Source organism: Hyaena hyaena, unplaced genomic scaffold (genome assembly GCF_003009895.1).
Source record: "Hyaena hyaena isolate Hyena2069 unplaced genomic scaffold, ASM300989v1 scaffold_38, whole genome shotgun sequence".
In the NCBI taxonomy this organism is placed as follows: domain Eukaryota; kingdom Metazoa; phylum Chordata; class Mammalia; order Carnivora; family Hyaenidae; genus Hyaena; species Hyaena hyaena.
In genome coordinates this window covers 3,995,833-4,016,175 of record NW_024080670.1, presented here as the reverse complement: position 1 = coordinate 4,016,175, position 20,343 = coordinate 3,995,833, and the positions used below count along the sequence as shown (strand labels likewise).

General features: G+C 49.9%; 3 protein-coding genes across 7 annotated transcripts in view; all 3 read left to right on the top strand.

The window, feature by feature from the left end:
- LOC120230201 (neutrophil gelatinase-associated lipocalin-like) overlaps window positions 1-19,999 on the top strand; it is a 101,603-nt gene extending 81,604 nt beyond the window's left edge. The window contains exon 7 of the mRNA XM_039229720.1: window positions 19,868-19,999. The gene's annotated coding sequence lies outside the window, so the exon portion shown is untranslated. The remainder of the gene's footprint in view (window positions 1-19,867) is intronic.
- On the top strand, window positions 2,402-7,808 carry LOC120230203 (neutrophil gelatinase-associated lipocalin-like). 2 transcript variants are annotated; one of them, XM_039229727.1, is made up of 7 exons: window positions 2,406-2,653; window positions 3,167-3,300; window positions 4,680-4,759; window positions 4,903-5,022; window positions 5,243-5,344; window positions 6,021-6,051; window positions 6,174-6,378. In XM_039229727.1, exons 1-6 carry the CDS (start codon window positions 2,516-2,518, stop codon window positions 6,038-6,040), a joined length of 594 nt encoding a protein of 197 aa, XP_039085658.1. In that variant the 5' UTR covers window positions 2,406-2,515; the 3' UTR covers window positions 6,041-6,051; window positions 6,174-6,378. The 2 variants fall into 2 exon arrangements, with proteins under 2 accessions (XP_039085657.1, XP_039085658.1); XM_039229726.1 differs by lacking the exons at window positions 6,021-6,051; window positions 6,174-6,378 and adding an exon at window positions 7,798-7,808 and having other exon boundaries at window positions 2,402-2,653; window positions 5,243-5,378.
- LOC120230205 (neutrophil gelatinase-associated lipocalin-like) lies at window positions 15,778-19,999 on the top strand. Of its 4 annotated transcripts, none has more exons than XM_039229731.1 (7): window positions 15,778-16,011; window positions 16,770-16,906; window positions 18,310-18,389; window positions 18,535-18,654; window positions 18,873-18,974; window positions 19,652-19,679; window positions 19,862-19,999. In XM_039229731.1, the coding sequence occupies exons 1-6, from the start codon at window positions 15,874-15,876 to the stop codon at window positions 19,669-19,671; spliced, it is 597 nt and encodes a 198-aa protein (XP_039085662.1). In that variant the 5' UTR covers window positions 15,778-15,873; the 3' UTR covers window positions 19,672-19,679; window positions 19,862-19,999. The 4 variants fall into 4 exon arrangements, with proteins under 4 accessions (XP_039085662.1, XP_039085663.1, XP_039085661.1 ...); XM_039229732.1 differs by having other exon boundaries at window positions 19,652-19,682; window positions 19,868-19,999; XM_039229730.1 differs by having other exon boundaries at window positions 19,652-19,682; window positions 19,805-19,999.
- Window positions 20,000-20,343: the final 344 nt, after the last annotated feature.

Genomic DNA, 20,343 nt, shown 5'->3' with positions numbered 1-20,343 from the left:
GAACGGTAGTGGTTCCTGAGGAAATGTACTCTGTATTTGCATCAAGTACTTGTTACTGGGCTGCATGGTATCAGAAATTTAATTTTACCTACCATTTCCTTCTTGCTTTTCTTCCCTACATCACCATGGAGGAGAGAGTGTTAATATCGGCTCCAGGAAACTGAGACTGTAGGCTTCTGGAGATTAGAGTATGGATAAATTGCCCTTTTCTTCTAATTTATTAAGATATTTGTGAGCTCATGGAGATTCATGTCCTGCATGACTGGGATCTCTATCCGTTAACCATTTATTTTCTTTCCTTTCCTTTGTTCTTGGGCAACCAGAGGAATGTCACACATATCCCACCTGGGGCTAGCATGTACATTGCCCTCAGCTTGCTTTATTCTATCTTTTCACCCAGAGTCCCTTCTCTCCGGGCCCACCGCCCAAAGTGCAGGCCAGGGGAGCTGATTCTCCTGCAGCTAGTGGATGTGCACATGACATCTCCAGGAGTCTCATTTGAGGCCAGTGAGACCTCAAGACAGCCTCAGGTCAGGCATTTGACAACTCTGGCTGTCATGGTGACATCTTAGGAGATACTGCCCAGGGGTTGGGACCCATCACTCCCTCCCATGGACAGCTAATCCCCCATGAGGAAACTGCTTCCATGCAGGACAAAGCTGGGATCAGCCATGGCAGGAACAATTCTGGGGGCCCAGGCAGGGCCCCTGCGCTCCACAGCCCAAGACTATGGACAGAGATGGCAGATGTTATCACTGATCTCTCAAGGATAAGGCTGAGTCCTTGACTCACTGTGACCCCAAATACCTGGTGTCCAGTGCTTGCTTTGGCAGCACATATACTAAAATTGGAACCAAATACCCGGTGTCCAGAGCAGCAGAGTAGAGAGCTCTTTGAGGGCCCAGCCCCCCTCCCCTTTTCTCACATGCAGATGCATGTCTGCCTTTGTCCCCCACCAGGATGGATCGGGACTGTCACCTCAGAGCTCTGTTATGTCAAGCTGTCTCATTTGTGGGTGGTATGTCCAGCTTGGGGTTTCTGACCACCGGGCCCGCGGGAGGGGCCAAGTCCCTCAGGGGTAGCTGAGGTCTGGGTCTGCCCTACCAATGGGGCATGGAGGAGGGGAGGGGTTAACTCAAGCTGGGAGTGATGGGGCTTTGGAATGGTGGGGTGCAGAGCTGACAACCAAGAAAGAATTATTGAGACATCTTTGGTGCCCGAAAGGTGATTTTAATAAAGCACGGGGACAGAGAGAGCTGCACTGGAGTTGTGAAGAGTGACTGGTTGTATACTATGGGGTCGGCAGAGATAAAGTCAAGAGGAAGTCTCTAAATGGATTTTCATATGCTCAAGAAGACTCGCACATTGTTGAAGGCCTGGCTGTTGTCCAGCTAAGGTTGCTTTGTCCTCTAGCAAAGCATTAACATTAAGACAGTAGGGAATTTCTGGGGAAATGTGATACTCCATCTTTGCCTCAAGTAGTTGTCAATGGGCTGCAGGTCATAATGAAATTCCATGCCATCTGCCATTTCTTTCTCGCCTTTGTTCCCCATATCACTATGGGTGGGGGAGGGTGATGCTGGGTGCCTAAGAAACTGAGTATAGTTTTCTGGAGATTAGACTATTGATTAGATTCCCTTTTCTCGTAATGTACTGGGACTTAGATAAACTGTTGGAGACTCACATCCTGCAATACTGTGTTCTTTATCAGCGAACCACTTGTTTTCTTTCTTTTGTTTTGAGCAGCCAGGAAGGAAGGTCATACAGATCCCCTGGGGGAAGAGGTATGTTAGCACGTGCTTTGCCCTCAGCTTGCCTTAATCTCTCCCGTCAGGAACACTCCCAGGAGGCCTAAGGAGATGGGGGGAGAGAAAGGGTTTCTCACTCTTGCCAGGGTCTGGTGTGGGTCCCTAGGAGGGCCAGGATCTGGGCTTCATGAGCAGAACAAGGTACACACTGTCCTTCCCTATCAGGAATGTCCTCTTTCAGCTACATCCATTTCTCTGTCCCTTTGGAGAACCAGAAAGCAGCATGGGCTTTGTTGATGCCAGACATTCTGTGATGTCATCAGATGCAAGAAGGCGGCCCCACCACACTTACTCTACCCTGCACTTGGGCCCCAGCTGAGAGGCTCCTGGAGGTCAGAGAAGACAACTGGCCCAGATCTGAGACCCCTGTCCTCACACAGTGTTAACCAGGGGGAAGAGAGTGTAGAAGGAGTCACTGTCTCTGCCAAAGATGTGAAGATTTGAGAATGCATCCTCCAGCCTCCTGGACCTTCCTGACGCTCAGCTTGCATAATCCTGACCTGTGGGAAAGGGCACAGGTTGCCATGATCTTCAGCACGAGTTGCTGGCAATTGTCTTACCAGGATTTAGCAAAGGATGAGTCGCTCCACCCTGGGGTGAGCCATTGGCCACAGAGACCATAAATAGCATCCCCCCAGAAGCCTCCTCACTCATATCCTCTTTCAGGAAATATCTGGAGCGGTGCCTGCTTCTTCAGCCCTGAAGTCATGGCCCAGTGTCTCCTGTGGATGGGCCTTGCCTTGTTGGGGACCCTGCAGACCCAGGCCCAGGACTGCACCCCAAACCTGTACTCATCCCCGCCAGTGAGCAAGATCCCTCTGCAGCCTAACTTCCAGAACAAGCTGGTAAGGAGCCTGGAGGGGCAGCTGCAGGGAGGCCCCAGGAAGAGTGTGAACAGAGGGGAAGAGGAGGGGCTCAGGCTTTAGCTCAGTCTGCCCTCGGGTCCCCTGATGGAAGGCACAACCCATGCCCCCATTTGCACCCAACCTGGTTGACAAGAGGGTCAGATGAGCAGAACTCCCCTGGCCCACATTCTCGTCCATAATCCCCACAGTCCTTGCAATGTGGGAACATCTTCAGACCCTTTATATGAAGAGGAGACTGAGGCTCAGAGATGCCCGGTGGCCACTTGCCAAGGGTCACCTGTCCCTGACACACTCAGGGCTCCCACCTGGCCCTGATGGCTCCATCTCCTGCTGGCTTCATTAGAGCAGCATGTGTGGCCCTTTGTGTGCCTGCAGCCTAGTTAGTGGAGGCTTCTGGTTGATGGCCAAGCTGCCTAGAGGTGCCTGCAGGCATGGGTCAGGAGGGTCCCTGGGGCTGGTCCTGGCTCTGTCTATCATCAGCCCCCGTTGTAGTTCCAGGGGAAATGGTACGCCATAGGATTGGCAGGAAATGAAATTAAAAAAAAACACCGCCTGCTTAAGATGTTCACCGCCACCTACAAGCTGAACAAAGACGACAGCTACAATATCAAAGCTAAACTGGTCTGGTGAGAGCTACCACCTACTTGGAAGCATTGGGGACCTAGAGGGCTGCTCCGGGGTTCAAGAGGCAGACTGATGTCATAGCCTAGGGGTGACCAAAGCTGAAAGATGATCATTCATCCTACCACTGGGTACTGGATCCCTGTATTTATTCCTGCTCTCATTCACTACATCAACATTTCTTGGTCACTTCTGCACAGACACAAGACAGTACTGAGGAAGGGCACAGACAGGCATCAGGAAACAAGACAAAGAGAAGAGGGATGTCCTAGAAGGGGAGGAGGGTCAATGGATCCAGCCTAGAATTCCACCTAGGACTTTCTCAAGAGCTTCCAGGGAGGTGGTCTGTGGGCTGGGCCTTGAGGAACCAATCTGCACCAGAAGAGGCCTGGGACCTTCGTGGAAGGGCTGGTGGACTGAGTCAGAGGTAGCCACTTCTCCATGAAGCATCAAGCCATCGCATGGCTGCCCTGAGCAGGAGCTGATGAGTGGTCTGGAGTGGGGAGTGGCCAGTGGCAGGGGCCTCAGGTACTGGTGAGGAGCAGGTCTGGCTGCAGCAGGGAGAGGAATGATGGTGTGCAGCCCAGAAGGCTGATCAGTCATAAGTGGGACATAACCAGAGCGGTGTACAGAGAGGAATCAAGCATTACCCAGCTCCTCTGGGCTTCTGGCTTTGGCACTTGGGGATGGGGCTAGAGCATCTGTGATGGAGGGAGCAGAAAAAAGGCAGGTGTGGGGAGATCGGCTCTGGGTTCCCAGGGGACCAGATGGGATGCAGGTGGGAGGTCAGGGTTGGCCCAACAGCCAAGGGAGTCATTGGCCTCCAGCAGACTGGAGCCTCAGTAATGATTCCCCTGGCAAAGTACAGCAGGAAGTTGCAAGATAAGAACAGGGAATAGGAGCACCTGGATGGCTCAGTGGGTTGAGCATCTGACTTTGCTTAGGTCATGACCTTGCAGTTTGTGAGTTAGCCCCCAGCATCAGGCTCTGTGCTAACAGCTCAAGCCTGCAGACTGCTTTGGATTCTGTTTCTTCCTGTCTCTCTGCCCTTCCCCCACTCAAGTTCTGTCTCTCTCTTTCTCTCTCAAAAATTACTGACCGTCTAAAAAACATAAACAAACAAACAAAAAGAATAGAAGACAAAGGTCTCTGATGAAGTAGGGAGGGAAGGCCACCAAGCGGAAACAGCCCCATAGAAGGAAGGACAGCAGGTGCTGGGGGGAGAGTCTGAGCAGGTCAGGTGGCTCAGGGCAGAGTAGGCAGGGACAGACAGGGATGGGCTCAGTGGGGAAGAGCCAGGCCCATCTGAGGGGTGGGGGGCAGACCTCCTGCTGTGGCACGGTGGGCTATTACCCTCTTACCCACCCGTCTCTTGCTTCCACAGGAAAAAGCGTTGTGAGCCCTGGGCCAGAACATTTGTCCCAAGTCCCCATCAAGGCCTATATACCTTGGGCAATATTGAGCGTGAGTCCTGTGTGGGGTGGGTCTCTGGGGGCACGGACCTCCCTGCCGCTCCACCCAGACTCCATCCTGTGGAGGCCGGAGAGGAAGCATTAGCTCCCTCTGCCGGGCCAGGGAGGGCTGATCCCTCACCGTCCCCCATGCAGGTTACACCGGAACCTTGAGCTTCACTTTCGGAGTGGTGGCCACAGACTACAAAAAGTATGCCCTTGTGTTCTTCAAGAAAGTTCATAAAAACCAGGAGTACTTCATGATCGTCCTCTATGGTGGGTCTTACCCCCCCTGGGACCCGAATCTTGATCATACTGGGGGAGAAGGGGCCCATCGCACCCAGCCCCCAAGATGCCCTGCACCCCAAGCCCTCGGAGACCAGAGAGTGGTCTTTCCACAGAGCCCCTTACGAGGAAAGGGTCTGAGGTGTCATTCACACATTCAACAATATTTATGGAGCTTTTGCCAGCCACTCATTAGCCATCTTGGCCACAGGGAGAACTAAGGAGCTGACTTCTGGGCCGAAAGATCTCCTCATTGCCTTCGCCAAATCTATGGGCCTCCAGGATCACCACATCGTCTTCACTATCCCCAACGGTAATCTCCAGCTGGGGGAAGGAGAAGGGCACGTGTCTGATGTTGCCTCACTAGGGAAGAGGGGAGAGGAGGGACCCTGGCTCCTGTGGCAGTCACTGGAGCCCCAGGAACCACTCTGGGTTCAGGAAGACCCTGCCACAACCAGGGTTTTGGGCCCCTAGTTGCTTCCCTCAGGATATCCCTGGCCTGCCCACGTGAGATTTGCAGGGGCCAAGTTTCTTCAGTCTCCTGGCCTGGCCACTTCCCACTCCAGCCAGGCCTATTTGTCCTGGGCCACCTCGCCTTTGCCCTGGGCCTGGCTCACTACTGACTTGGGAGGCACCCTTGTCCTCAGGCAGCCTGGCCTGGGCAGGTGCCTCCCCAAGGCTGAGGGGCTGTCAGGGCTCAGCAGGTAAACAGGAAGGAGGCTTGGTGCCCAAGCAGGAGGGTGGCTGGGCCTCACCTGCCTCCTTTGGAGAATGGGTTTCACCCAGGTCTGCTTGTCCTCAGGCCTGTCCCCCAGTCCCCTGCCCCATCATGCAGCCCTCTGCGGCACCATGCCTGAAGGTAACCCCTAGAGCGTCTGTGGCTGGGCCAGCCTGGGGCCCAGGGCAGCCCAGGGGCAGTGCAGGGGCCCTGGAATTCAGGGATTCCACACACAGACCCCTACCCATACTAACCACTCTGTCCCCCACAGATCAGTGCCAGGGAGACTGAGCAAGCATGCAGTAAGTATGGCTGGAGCAGGGGATTATGGGAGTCAGGGTCCAGCTGGGAGGGGGTCCCAGGTCTGCCTTTGTCCCACCTGCCCAAAACTGCTGCCCTCTTTATTCCCTTGTCTCCCTCTCAGGTGCCCTTGACTCTCTCCAGCCAATCCCCCTCACACCGACCTCTGTCACAGCACTGCCTAGCCATGCTACGCAGCTGCCCCACCAGCCTGGACACCACTGGGAGAGCCAGAAGATCCTTCTCCCTGCACAGCCCACCAGCTGCTCCCCAGGCTGCCCTGTTGATGGAACACCTCCTTACTTGCTAAATAAACTTGTCCTCCAGACCCCAGACTGTGCTCCTTGACTTCTGGGCCCTCTGAGATGGAAAAGGGCAAAGGGCAGGCTCCTATTAGCATCACTCCCAGGAACTGTGGTCCCCAGAAAGGGATGAAGCAGAGTCCAGCTCCGACTGTAAACTACTAGCTCCCAACTCCAGGCTCAGCCCCAGACCAACAGGAGCCGTCACATGCCCCTGCCTCCTAGCACACTGCCGGAGTGTATCTCACAGCCATGTTCGGCCAGGTCAATGGCAGAGGCCCAACCAGAGCCAGGGGGCTGAGGTTATGTCACTCTCACTTCACCATCGATGAAGTTTTAGCAGTGATGGGGGTGTGGTCCAGAGCCAAGGTCCAAGAATTCTTGAAGACATCTTTGGTGCAAAAAGTGTGATTTTATTAAAGCGTGGGAACAGGCAGAAAGAGCTGTACTGGGGTTGTGAAGAGTGACTGCTTATACACTCTGGTGTTGGAGGTGGTAAAGTCAAGGGAAATCTTCTCAGAGATTTTCATGTCCTAGAGAAGATTTAGAGTACTGGAGGCCTAGCTATTGTCAGGCTAAGGTACTTTTTCCTCTAGCAAAGCATTAACACTAAGACAGTAGGGAGCCCCTTGGGGCGCCTGGGTGGCTTAGTCGGTTAAGCGTCCGACGTTCGCTTAGGTCATGATCTCGCAGTTCGTGGGTTTGAGCCCCGTGTCGGGCTCTGTGCTGACTGCCTGCTCAGAGCCTGGAGCCTATTTCAGAGTCTGTGTCTCCCTCTCTCTCTGACCCTCCCCTGCTCACGCTGTCTCTTTCTCTCTCTCCTAGAAATAAATAAAAATATTAAAAAAAAAAAAAAAAAAGACAGTAGGGAGCCCCTAAAGAAATGTTCCTCTCTGTCAGCCTCAAGTATTTGTCAGTGGGCTGCAGGGTATCAGGAAATTAAATGTTACCAGCCATTTCCTTCATGCTTTTGTTCCCCATATTACTATGGAGGAGTGATGTGGGGGCTCCATAAAACTGAGTCTATAGGTTTCTGGAGATTAGGCTATTGATAAGATTGCCTTTTCCTTCTACTTGACTAAGATATTTGTAAACCGATGGAGACTCATGTCCTGCATGACTGTGATCTCTGTCAGTTAACCGTTTGTTTTCATTCCATTTCTTTGTTTTTGGGCAGCTAGAATGCCTGAGGAAGGCCACACACATTCCACCGGGAATGGAGGAGGTGTAATGCGAGCTTGTACTATGCCCTTAGCTAGTCTTATGCTCTCTCATCATACCCCTCATAAACAGTTTTGACCCTTACATCTTTAAGGTTGTTGAAAGTGGAAGGCCTCATCTTCTGTAGCCTCTTCTTGCTCAGTAGGAGAGTACTGATGTCCCTACCTATGAGTCAATACTGATCATTTGGGGAACATAGAGAAGAGTTACAGAAGGCAGAGGCAGCTGAATTCCAGGTGGACAATGAGTATGAATCTCCTAGAGTAGAAAAGATCATCTCTTGATATGAGATGATTGTTGTGATGGAGTCTTGGCAGAGAGGCAGAGAGACATGGGAGAAAACAGCAAAACATAATTAGAATAAGAAGAAAGAGCAGCCCAAATAAACATCCTTTGGAAACTGATGAAAGTCTTCAAGTCCACAGGTTTAACCAATCATGAAAGGAATGAGAGGAATTTCTTTAAGCAACAATTTGAGTGTTCAGATCATTTAGTAATCCAGAAATATTTGTGTGATAATCTAGAATGTATAGTGATTGAAGTTTTGGGGGTTGGAAGGGTGGTCCGAAGCCTGTGGACAAGAAAGGTTTCTAGAAGACGTCTTTGTTGAAAAAAGGTGATTTTCTTAAAGCACAGGGACAGGACCCAGGGGCAAGAAGACAGCACTGGGGTTTGTGACTGGTAACTGCTTATGTATCTTCAGGTTGGGAGGGGTCAAGGATAGAGTAAGTTTCTAGGGTATTTTGGAAGCAAGATTTCCAGGACCTTGAGGGGCTAGATGTTGCTGGGGAAATGTCACTTGTTACAGTTGAATAAAACTTCAGTCGAAACCCTTCAGATGCATATGGGGGGGGTGGGGCAGGGCATAAGCTTGGTGTATGATTGCCAGCATATACCTTGAGGCAGTTGAGAGAAAGGAAGTAGACTTACAGGATCCTTGAGACAGGGATAATGTTGAGCTAAGGTTCTCTTTGCCTATAGCGAAGTGTCTTTAAGGAAGCAGCTGAGATCATAGAACGAGATCACTTGGCTGCTTAAAGAACTTGTCAAAGGGCTGACAATAAGGCGATTTAATTTTTCTTGACCTAGTTTCCCACATCACCATGGCAAGTACTTAAATGCCTTTCCTTTGTTCTTGGGTAGCCAGGGGGGTGAATATCACACATATTCTACCTGGAGGAAGGGAAGGATGTGCCACTCTGTTTTGCTCTCAGCTTACCCCGGGCGCTCCCTCATCACATATCCCAAAGCTATTGTAGTGATGGAGTCTTGGCACCAGGCAGAGAGCCGTGGGAGAAAACAATAAAACCTAAGTAGAATAACTAGAAAGATGAGTTCAAATGAAAAGTCCTTTGGTAGCTAACAAACATCCTCCAGTCCAAGAGTTTAACCCATCGCTAAGGAAAGAAAGAGATTGTTTAATATGCCAATTTGAGTATTCCTGTCAGTTAGAAATCCAGAAATGTTTTTGAGGTACTCGGGAAGGTATACCCACCATTTTGTTCTTAGGAGAATTTAAGTTTCACCTTGTGCAGTACATAAAACATCTACTGCCATTCTGTTTTGTAGGAGTGTTTTATGCATTTGAGTTATTTTAGTATTTAGTAATATAATGGTATTTTGAGAGTCATTTAAGACCTCAATTGTGTAACTCGTGGTGTATAGCCATCATGTAGACTCTTTTTTGTTTAGTAAGAAATCAGGTAATTAAACTGGGGCGCCTGGGTGGCTTAGTCGGTTAAGCGTCTGACTTCGGTTCAGGTCAAGATCTCACGGTTCGTGGGTTCGAGCCCACGTAGGGCTCTGTGCTGACAGCCAGAACCTGTTTCGGATTCTGTATCTCCCTCTCTCTCTGACCAGGGGAGGCCCTGTTCATTCTGTCTCTCTCTCTCTCTCTCTCTCTCTCTGAAATAAACAAAAAATTATAAAAAAAGAAATCAGGTAACTAAAAAGAGGCACCTTTATAGAAACAAGGAAAATACAGGTTAATGGTTAGAGCAGATTACAAACCCAGTGTCTCTCAGTGCTGCCAGTGAGATTTTTTAGATGTTAGGCTAGAAGCATCCTCGGATGCTTGTGGGAACAGTCAGCAGGAATCAGATTAGTCTTCTTGGTTTGTAACTCAAATGTCTGTGCTGATGCATTTGAATGGCCTATTGTAAGAAGGAACTGTTAGTAGACATTGAGAAAGGAGGATGAAAATGAAAGGTCCAGCCATCCTAAGAGAAGTTGGAGGTCTTGCACAGGTTCACAGGAATATGCAGGCACATTAGTTTCCTCACTGAATTCCTGTGAAGGGGGTCCAGGTTTTATTTTAGATATAGGAGCCCATGAAGTGTTCCCCTCTAACTTTATTGCAGTGGGGATACATACTATGACCCAGTAGGGACCCTTTCATTTTGCATTAAATCCTCTGTTGTATTAGACTTTCAATCCTTTAAATAAACCAGGAGTTTTGGGTTTATATGGGGTGGGTTTCTAATAACTCTCCGATCAGGTGTAGGGAGTATATGGTAGCCATATGCAGAGATTTAGGAATTAACTTGGCCTTGAGTGAATAATAAATCACTATAGTCTTTATCTAGTCATAGGTCTACAGTGTGAGAAAAGTCTTTGCATACAATTTTTGGGGGAATCCATCCCATTTTCCTGTTATTTAAATAACCATATGCCCATGGGGTCTTATGATTATCCCCACTGAATAACAAGCACAGAAGATTTTCTATACATGAAACAAAATATTGTGACCATTTTTCTGAAGTTTATCTCACGTTGTCTAGTTTAGGCGAACAGCAAACATTTAAAGACCATCAGAAACAGAATTTAACATCCAGAGAGCTACATTATGGAAACATAGCTTTTCTCCCTAAAAACCTTCATTTCCAGGGATAGCCAAATCAAATCTATTCATTTCCAAAACAAGTCCAGTTTTAACAAACTTGGCCTAATGATTTACATAAGCTCAGCTAGAATGGTGATTAATCGTAAGGATCTTTTAAAATTTGCTTTGCTGCAATCTTTCATAAGGAATCTCCAGATTGAACTGGAGATTGAACTGATTGGCCTCTCCAGGACAGAAGCCAAGCCAAACGTGCAATACCTGTAGACTTGGGTGAATTCCTCTCCACGAGGTCCCCAAGATAAGGGTCCTGCACCTGCTCTGAAGTGACATTCTTTACTCACCTGTTAAGGCTGCTGGGAACTCTCTGAGTAAGGTATCAGACCAACATTTCCAAGGGGCTTAATGGCTCCATGTTTCATAAAGTCAACCTTAGTTCCTTAAAGCTGTATGGTCATATCTGAATCTATGCATGTCACTCTCAAATAGGACATTACAGCCAAAGCCTTGGCAAAACAACTAGTATTCCTGGGGTGCCTGGGTGGCTCAGTGGGTTAAGCATCTGACTTTGGCTCAGGTCATGATCTCACAGTTCGTGGGTTCAAGCTCCACGTCGGGCTCTGGGCTGACAACTCAGAGCCTGGAGCCTCTTCAGATTCTGTGTCACCCTCTCTCTCTGCTCCTCTCCTGCTCATGCTCTCTCTTGCTCTTGCTTTCAAAAATAAACAAACATGAAAACAACAACAACCAGTATTCCCAAGGGTCTCCTGTTTACGAGAAGAATCTTACTGCACTTATGCAAATACCTGTAATTGCCATGAAAGAAAGAATACTCACTGAGTGTTTGAATTTCAGAGGGTTTAGGTAGAGAGAAAAGTTAAATGTTTCTATTTACAAATGAATACTTTGTGACATCTTTGTACATTATAGATACATTAAGAGAAAATTTCCTTGATCTGGAAGAGAAAACATTAGAGATATTTCTAACAAGAGTCAAAAAAAATATATAAGCTTCCTCAGTTTATTTAGTGTCATGTTCCTATTGCTCGTTCAGTTTGAATGCAGCTTTTTAGTTCTGGAAATTCTTACCCATTTTAGTATTAATCTTAAAGATATCAAATACCTGCATTTCTCCTAAAAGTCCTTTTATGAATCTCCTTGAAGATGAAATATGTTTTGTGGGAGAACAAGAATTATAAATGACAATATCTCAGAAATGGACATTGTTAAAGATCTGGTGAGAGTTCATTATGATGCAATTGACAAGGAAACAGTCATTTCTGTGACACATAACACGTCAATAATTAGAATATCAAGTAAGGACCCTATGCCAAGATATTAAAACTTTAAGAATTGCATGTACATTTGAGCAGTTACAGCATTTAGCCATGCAATACAACCTAAGGTTTACCATTATTTGACAGTGTCTTTCCAAGTAACTTAGCATGCCAAATAGAAAGGTCTAATTGGTCAAAATCTTGGGAAAGTTTGTTAAACCCTCAGAAACTTATAGAGCACATTCTAAATAGGTTTATAAATCATTACAAATCTTAAAACTTTATTTATTTAAACAAGATGGTAATAAGAGATTCCAAAGGCAAATGTGTAGCATTGTATAGTTGTTAGCAAAACCTAGCTCCTTTACTATTGTGAAGTTTTAACTTTAAGTAATCAAAGACTCGATAAAAAGGAAACCTAAAGCTTTGGTCTTCCCAGCAGACAAGAGAGAAAAAAAATTTGTTTACATTTTCTTAGAGAAAAAAAAACATTTGTTTACATTTTCTTATCAAGAGCAGATCAACAATCCCAGGAAACTGTCCTTTAAAAAGAGAGAAAAGCAGCATTTCTACCTTAGACCAGTGTACTTTTAAAATCCATTCTTCTTAACCTTAGTCCATCCTGACCATAGATAAAATTCCTTTCCAATAATTTCCTTTCATGAACCTTCTACAACTTTCTTTTGCCTTCAAATTTTGTCCCAAGCCCATTTCTCTCCAAACAACCAGTCTCATTTAGGACAAAATTATTTTCTTGTGCCCTCAAAACAAAAAATGTATTTCTATTCCTTATATCTTTCTTACATATCTCCCACTTTCCTACATACAGAGTTGTTTTCCTTATTTTCCCTAATGTTAACTCTTAGAAACCTTAGTCTCCAATGAAAACTTAGTAACCAATCGTAAACTGTTACAACCGAATTCTTTAGACGGCAAATTCATTAATCAATTAAGTAGAAAGCATGTTTTCCAACAGACCCAAATATTCTTAGTTTCTCTGCAATAAGAAGTCAAAAGCATAAACCTACATTCAGTAACCAATGCCTTAGCACCGCATTCTATTGGGAAAACACCTAGATAGCCAACAAATTCAATCCCATTTATCCAATGTCAGATTACCAAAGACTTTGAAACCTATCTTAACAATTATCTATGAAAAGTTTGAGTTACACAAAATTAACCATTATTTTTTAAATTAAAAAAAGTTATTTCTGAGAGAGGAGGAGAGACAACGTGAGCAGGGGAGGGTCAGAGAGACAGGGAGATACAAAATCTGAAGCAGGCTCCAGGCTCTGAGCTAGCCATCAGCCCAGAGGCCGACACGGGTCTTGAACTCACAAACCGTGAGTTTTCAGATCATGACCTGAGCTGAAGTTGGACACTTAACCGACTGAGCCACCCAGGCGCCCCAAAATTAACCATTATTTTAAGTCATCTTTTTGCTAACAAATTCCAACAGAGCCCTCCTAAGCTTATTTGACCTTTAGGAAACTTGGTAGGGGCGTAAGCATTCCAATAAGACCATACTCCTTGAAAAGCCCTGAAATAAGAGTAAGGGAAGAAAGGCGAACATACTCACCAAGTTTGCACCGAAGCTCAGATTTCAGATGAAAAGACTCAGACCCCACATTAGGCACCAAATGATGAGGTTTAGAGTGGGGGTGTGGTGTTCCAGAGGTGACAGCCAAGAAAGAATTATTGAAGACGTCTTTGGTGGAAAAGAAAGTGACTTTACTAAAGCGTGGGGACAGGATGTGGGAAGCTGCATTGGGGTTGTGAAGAGTGACTGGTTATATACTATGAAGTAGGGGGAAAGAAAGTTAAAAGTTAAAAGTCCAGAAGGACTTTGATATGCTGAAGAGGACTCCTAATCTACCTGAGGCCTTGCTATTGTCAAGCTAAGGTTCTTTCACCTCTAGGAAGGCATTAACTTTAGGAACGGTAGGGGTTTCTGGAGAAATGTTGTACTCAGTATTCGCCTCAAGTATTTGTCACTGAGCTGCAGGGTATCAGGAGAGTTAATTTTACCTGACATTTCCTTCTTGCCTTTCTTCTCCACATCACCATGAGTGGAGGCTGTTAATAGGGGCTCAGGAAATTGAGTCTATAGGCTTCTGGGGATGAGACTATTGGTAAGATTGCCTTTTTCTTCTAATTTATGAAGATATTTATAAACTGATGGAGACTCATGTCCTGCATGACTGGGATCTCTATCTGTTAACCATTTGTTTTCTTTCCTTTCCTTTGTTCTTGGGCAGCCAGAGGAATATCACACATATCCCACCTTGTGGGAGAGAAGGATGGGATTTTAGCTTGTACCTTACCTCAGCTTGTGTTATGCTCCCTCTTCACCCAGAGTTCCTTCTCTCAGGGCGCACCACCCAAAGCCCAGGCTAGCGGAGCTGGTTCCCCTGAAGCAGGTGGAAGAGCCCATGAGGTCTCTGGGGGTCTCATCTGAGGCCAGTGAGCCCTCAGGTCAGCCTCAGATTAGGCATTCAACTGCTCCAGCCCATGAGGTGACATCTAGGAGACAATGCCCAGGGGCTGGGACCCATCACTGCTTCCCATGGACAACCAAGCCTCCATGAGGAAACTGCTTCCCTCCAGGACAAAGCTGGGATCAGTCATGGCAGGAACACTTCTGGGGACCCAGGCCTGACCCTGGGCTCCACAGTCCAAGACTATGGCCAGAGATGGCAGATGTTATCACTGATCTCTCAAAGATGAGGCCGAGTCCTTGCACTCACTGTGACCCAAAGTATCCGATGTCCAGAGTGGCTGGGGGAGAACCCCTCTTGGGGCCTACCCCTTTTCACACAGTGAAGATGCATGTCCCCAGTTGACCTCCACCAGGATGAAGCTGGGACTGTAGCCTCAGAGCTCTGCTCTGTCAAGCTGTCTCATTGGTGGCTGGCATGCCCAGCTTGGGGTTTCTGACCACTGGGCCACAGGTGGGGCCAAGTCCCTCAGGGGTCAGCTGAGGTCTGGGTCCACCCTGCCAATGGGCATGGATGAGGGGAGGAGGGGCTGACTCAATCTGCGAATGATGGAGCTTTGGAATGGTGGGGGTTCAGAGCTCACAAGAATGAATTCTTGAGACACCTTTGGTGCAAAAAAAGGTGATTTTGTTAAAGCACAGGGACAGGACCCTAGAGCAGAAAGAACGGCACTGGGGTTGTGAAGAGTGACTGGTTCTATATCATGGGGTTGGGGGACATAGAGTCAAGACAAAGTTTCTAAAGGGATTTTCGTATGTTCAAGAAGACTCACACATTCCTGGAGACCTAGCTGTTGTCAAGCTAAGACATAGGTAAACTGATGGAGACTCAAGTCCTACAGAACTGTAATCTCTATCAGTTAACCATTTGTGTTTTTTCCTTTCCTTTGGCCTTGGGCAGCCAGGTGTGCCTGGGGAATGTCACACAGCTCCTACCTGGGGGAGGGGCATGTTAGCATGTGCTTTGCCCTCAGCTTGCCTTATGCCCCTTCATCAGGAACACTCCGAGTAGCCTTGGGTGGTAAGGGCAGGGGAAGGGTGTCTCCCCCCGGGCAAGGGCCTGTAGTGGGTCCCTGGGAGGGCCAAGATCTGGGCTCCCTGAGCAGCACATGGTACATTCTGTCCTTTATTGTAAGAACATCCTCTTTCAACTACCTCCCCTTCCCTGTCCCTTTGGAGAACCACAAAGCAGCATGGGCCCTGTTGGTGTGAGGCATTCTCTGCTTTCATCAGGTGCAGGGAGGGGGCCTCAGCACACTTACCCCACCCTGAACTTGGGCCCCAGCAGAGAGGCACCTGGAGGTCAGACATGGCAGTGGTCCAGATCTGAGACCCCTGACCACACACAGTGCTAACTGGGGGGAAGAGACTGTGGAGGAAGTCACTGTCCCTGCCAGAGATGTGAAGATCTAGGGAACGCCCCCTCCCTACCTCCCCGACCTTCCTGACCCTCATCTTGCATAATCCTGACCTGGGGGAAAGGACAGAGAGCTTGCCATGATCTTCAGCACGAGTTGTTGGCAATTGCCTCACCCTTCCAGGATCTGGCAAAGGATAGATAAGTCGCTCCACCCTGGGGTGAGCCATTGGCCACAGAGACCATAAATAGCATCCCCCAGAAGCCTCCTCTCTCATCCCTTCTTTCAGGGAATATCTGGAGCAGTGCCTGCTTCCTCCGCCCTGAAGTCATGGCCCTAGGTCCTCTGTGGCTGGGCCTTGCCCTGTGGGGGGCGCTGCACACCCAGGCCCAGGACTCCACCCCAAACCCGATCCCAGCCCCGCCTCTTCACAAGGTCCCTCTGCAGCCTGACTTCCAGAACGAGCTGGTAAGGAGCCTGAAGGGGCAGCTGCACGGAGGCCCCGGAATGAGTGTGAACAGAGGGGAGGAGAGGCAGGATGGGCTCAGGCTTTAGCTCAGTCTGCCCTCAGGTCCCCTGATGGAAGGCACACCCCAAGCCCCCATCCACACTCAACCTTGATGACAAGAAGGTCAGATGAGCAGAACTTCCCTGGTCCACAGTCTCTTCCATAATCCCTGCAGTACATGCAATGTGGGAACACCTTCAGGCCCTCTACATGGTGAGGAAACTGAGGCTCAGGGACGCCAGCTGGCCACTTGCCAAATGTCACCCTGTCCCTGACACACTCAGGCCTCCTGTCTGGCTTGATGGACTCCAGCTCCCACTGGCTTCATCAGTGCATCCTGTGTGGCCAGTCTGGGTCCCTGCAGCCCCATTAGAAGAGTTTCTGGTTCATGGGGCGCCTGGGTGGCTTAGTCAGTTAAGCGTCCGACTTTCGCTTAGGTCATGATCTCGCGGTTCGTGGTTCGAGCCCCGCGTCGGGCTCTGTGCTGACTGCCAGCTCAGAGCCTGGATCCTGTTTCAATCTGTGACTCCCTCTCTCTCTGACCCTCCCTTGCTCACGCTGTCTCTCTCTCTCTCTCCTAGAAATAAATAAAAAACATTAAAAAAAAAAAAAAGAGTTTCTGGTTCAGGACCAAGCTGCCTAGAGGTGCCTGCAGGCATGGAGCGGGAGGGTCCCTGAGGCTGCTCCTGGCTCTGCCTGTCATCAGCCCCCACTGTAGTTCCAGGGGAAATGGTACATCTTAGGAGTGGCAGGGAATGAAATTAATGAAGAAAAACACAGCCAGTTGAAGATGTACACCACCACCTACGAACTGAATGAAGACAACAGCTACAATGTCACCTTTATCCTGCCCTGGTGAGAGCCACCACCTACTAGGGGAGCATGGGGCTGGGGGAGTCTGAGGACGGTACTGGAGGTACAAGAGTCAGACTGATGTCATAGCTGAGGGGTGATCAAAGCTGAAGGATGATCATTCATCCTACCATTGGGTACTGGGTCCCTGCATTTATTCCTTCTTTCATTCACTACATCAACATTTCTTGGTCATTTCAGCACAGACATAAGACAGTACTGGGAATAGACACAGAGTGTCATCAAGAAACAAGACAGAGAGAGCAGGGGTGTCCTAGATGGGGAGAGGGGCACTGGATCCAGCCTGGGATCCCACTAGGGTTTTGTCAAGAGATTCCAGGGAAGTGGTCGGTGGGCTGGACCTTGAGGAAGCAACCTGTGTCAGAAGGAGGCCTGGGACCTTCGTGGAAGGGCTGGTGGACTGAGTCAGAGATAGCCACTTTTTCAAGAAACAGCAAGCCATCGCATGGCTGCCCTGAGCAGGAGCTGATGAGCGGTCTGGAGTGGGGAGTGGCCACAGTGGCAGGGGCCTCAGGTACTGGTGAGGAGCGGGTCTGGCTGCAGCAGGGACAGGAATGATGGTGTGCAGCCCAGAAGGCTGATCAGTCATAGGTGGGAGATGACCAGAGCTGGGGCAGATTAGGACCTAGAGAGAGGAGCCAAGGATTTCCCAGCTCCTCTGGGTTTCTGTCTCTAGCACTTGGGAATGCGGCTAGAGCATTTGTGATGGAGAGAGCAGAAGAAGGGCAGGTATGGGAAAATCGGCTCTGGGTTCCCAGGGGATCGAATGGGATGCAGGTGAGAGGTCAGGATTGGCATAGCAGCTAAGGGAGTCTTTGGCCTCCAGCAGACTGGACCCTGGGTGGTGATTCCCTCGGAAGAGGTTACAGCAGGAAGCCTCAAGATAAGAATTGGGGACAGGGACGCCTGGGTGGCTTAGTGGATTAAGTGTCCGACTTTGTCTCAGGTCACGATCTCAAGGTTTGTGGGTTTGAGCCCCATGTTGGGCTCTGTGCTGACAGCTCAGACCCTGAAGTCGGCTTTGGATTTTGTGTCTCCTTCTCTGTGCCCCTCCTCCACTCATGCTCTGTCTCTCCCTCTCTCTCTCTCAAAAATTAATGAACACCTAAAAAAAATTAAAAAAAAGAATAGGGGACAAATGCCTTAGTTTGTGGGGACAGTATGGAGGGAAGGCCACCAAGGGGAAACAGCTCTGAAGAAGGAAGGACAGTAGGTACAGAGGGAGAGTCTGAGCAAGTCAGGAGGCTCAGGGCAGAGTAGGCAGGGACAGACAGGCATGGGCTCAGTGGGGAAGAGCCGGTCCCATCTGAGGGGTGGGGGGTGGACCTCTTGCTGTGGCACGGTGGACCGTCACACTCTTACCCACCCATCTCTTACTTCCACAGGAACCAGCGCTGTGATCCCTGGGGCACAACTTTCATCCCAAGTTTCCAGCCAGGCCTATTCACCCTGGGCAACATTGAGCGTGAGTCCTGCGTGGGGTGGGTCCCCCGGGGGCACGGACCTCCCTGCCGCTCCACACAGACACCATCCTGTGGTGCCAGGGGAGGAAGCAATAGCTCCCTCTGCTGGTCCAGGGAGGACTCTCCCCCTCCCCATCCACCATGCAGGTTACCCTGGAATACAGAGCTACACGGTACGAGTGGTGACCACAGACTACAATGAGGTTGCCACGATGTTCTTCATGAAAGTTTACAACAACCAGGAGTTCTTCAAGATCACCCTCTATGGTGAGTTTTACCCCTGCTGGGACCCAGCTCTTGGCCATGCTGGGGGAGAAGAGACCCATCGCACCCAGTCCCCAAGGTGCCCATCACTCTGAGCCCTGGAGGCGGGAGAGGGGCCTTTCCACAGAACCCTCATGAGAAAGGGGTCTGAGGCCTCGTTCACGGGTTCCACAATATACATGGAGCTTTTGCCAGCCACTCACCAGCCATCTTGGCCACAGGGAGGACCAAGGAGCTGAGTCCTGAGCTGAAGGAGAACTTCATCGGCTTTGCCAAATCCCTGGGCCTCACTGATGAGCACATCGTCTTCCCTGTCCCCAATGGTAATCACCAGCTGGGGAGAGAAGGTCAATGGGGACTGTCCAAGCCTGATGTTGCTTCATTAGGGAAGGGGGAAGAGGAGGGACGCTGGCCCCGGCTGGGGTCACTGGAGTCCCGGGAGCCACTTTGGGTTCAGGAAGACCCTGCCACAACCGGGGTCTGGGCCCCAAGTGTTCCTCCCTCATGATAGCTCACATGAGAATTGTAGGCCTGGGGCCATGTTTCTTCAGTCTCCTTGCCTGGCCACCTTTATCTCCATCCAGGCTGTTTGTCTTGGGCCACCTCCCCCTTTGCCCTGGGCCTGGCTCACCACTGACTTGGGAAGCACCCTTGTCCTCAGGCAGCCTGGCCTGGGCAGGTGCCTTCCCAAGGCTGAGGGGCTGTCAGGGCTCAGCAGGTAAATAGGAAGGAGGCTTGATGCCCAAGCAGGAGCGTGGCTGGGCCTCACCTGCCTCCTTTGGAGAATGGTGTCACCCAGGTCTGCTTGTCCTCAGGCCTGTCCCCCAGTCCCCTGCCCCATCATGCAGCCCTCTGCTGCACCTTCCCTGAAGGTAACCCCTAGAGCTTCTGCGGCTGGGGCAGCCTGGGACCCAGGGCACCCCAGGGGCAATGTAGGGGCCCTGAAAGTCAGGGATCCCACACACACTGCTACCTAATCCGACCACTCTGTGCCCCACAGATGAGTGCATATATAAGTGAGTGAGCATGAGGTAAGTATGGCTGGAGCTGGGGCTGATGGGAGCCAGGGTGCAGCTGGGAGGGGGTCCCAGGTCTCTCTTTGTCCCACCTGCCCAGCACTGCGGCTCTCTCTATTCCCCTGTCTCCCTCTCAGGTGCCCTCTGACTCTCTCCACCCCCACCCCCTCCCTCTGACCTCTCCCCAGGGCACAGCCCAGCTGTCCCCACCAGCCTGGACACCATTGAGAGAGCCTGGAGACCCCTCTTACTTCACTGCTCCCCAGCTGCTCCCTAGACTGCCCTGCTCATGGAACCCCTCCTTGTTTGCTAAATAAACATGTCCCCCGGTTTCCCGTCTGTGCCTCTTGACCTCTGGGCCCTCAGAGAGGGAAAAGAGCAAAGTGCAGGCTCCTATTAGCATCACGTGCAGGAAATGAGGTCCCCAGAAAACGATGGAAGCGACAGAAGCAGAGCCCACCTCCCACCGAACACTTCTAGCTCCCAACTCCAGGCCCGGGCCCAGACCAGCAGCCGCCCTCACTCACCCCTGCCCCCAAGCACACTGAGGGGGCACATCTCACACTCATGTTCAGCCCCCTGCAGCAGGTCCAATGGCAGAGGCCCAGGGCCAGGGAGCTGGAGAGGCGTCAGGGGTTGAGTGCTGTCACCCCTACTTTATCAGGACCCCATGGAT

Bases quoted from the DNA above. Each gene is read 5' to 3' on its own strand.
- LOC120230203 (XM_039229726.1), top strand. From the start codon at position 2,516: ATGGCCCAGTGTCTCCTGTGGATGGGCCTTGCCTTGTTGGGGACCCTG. The intron at 3,301-4,679 runs GTGAGAGCTACC...TTGCTTCCACAG, and splicing joins ATCAAAGCTAAACTGGTCTG to GAAAAAGCGTTGTGAGCCCT. The intron at 5,023-5,242 runs GTGGGTCTTACC...TCTTGGCCACAG, and splicing joins CTTCATGATCGTCCTCTATG to GGAGAACTAAGGAGCTGACT.
- LOC120230205 (XM_039229731.1), top strand. From the start codon at position 15,874: ATGGCCCTAGGTCCTCTGTGGCTGGGCCTTGCCCTGTGGGGGGCGCTG. The intron at 16,907-18,309 runs GTGAGAGCCACC...TTACTTCCACAG, and splicing joins GTCACCTTTATCCTGCCCTG to GAACCAGCGCTGTGATCCCT. The intron at 18,655-18,872 runs GTGAGTTTTACC...TCTTGGCCACAG, and splicing joins CTTCAAGATCACCCTCTATG to GGAGGACCAAGGAGCTGAGT.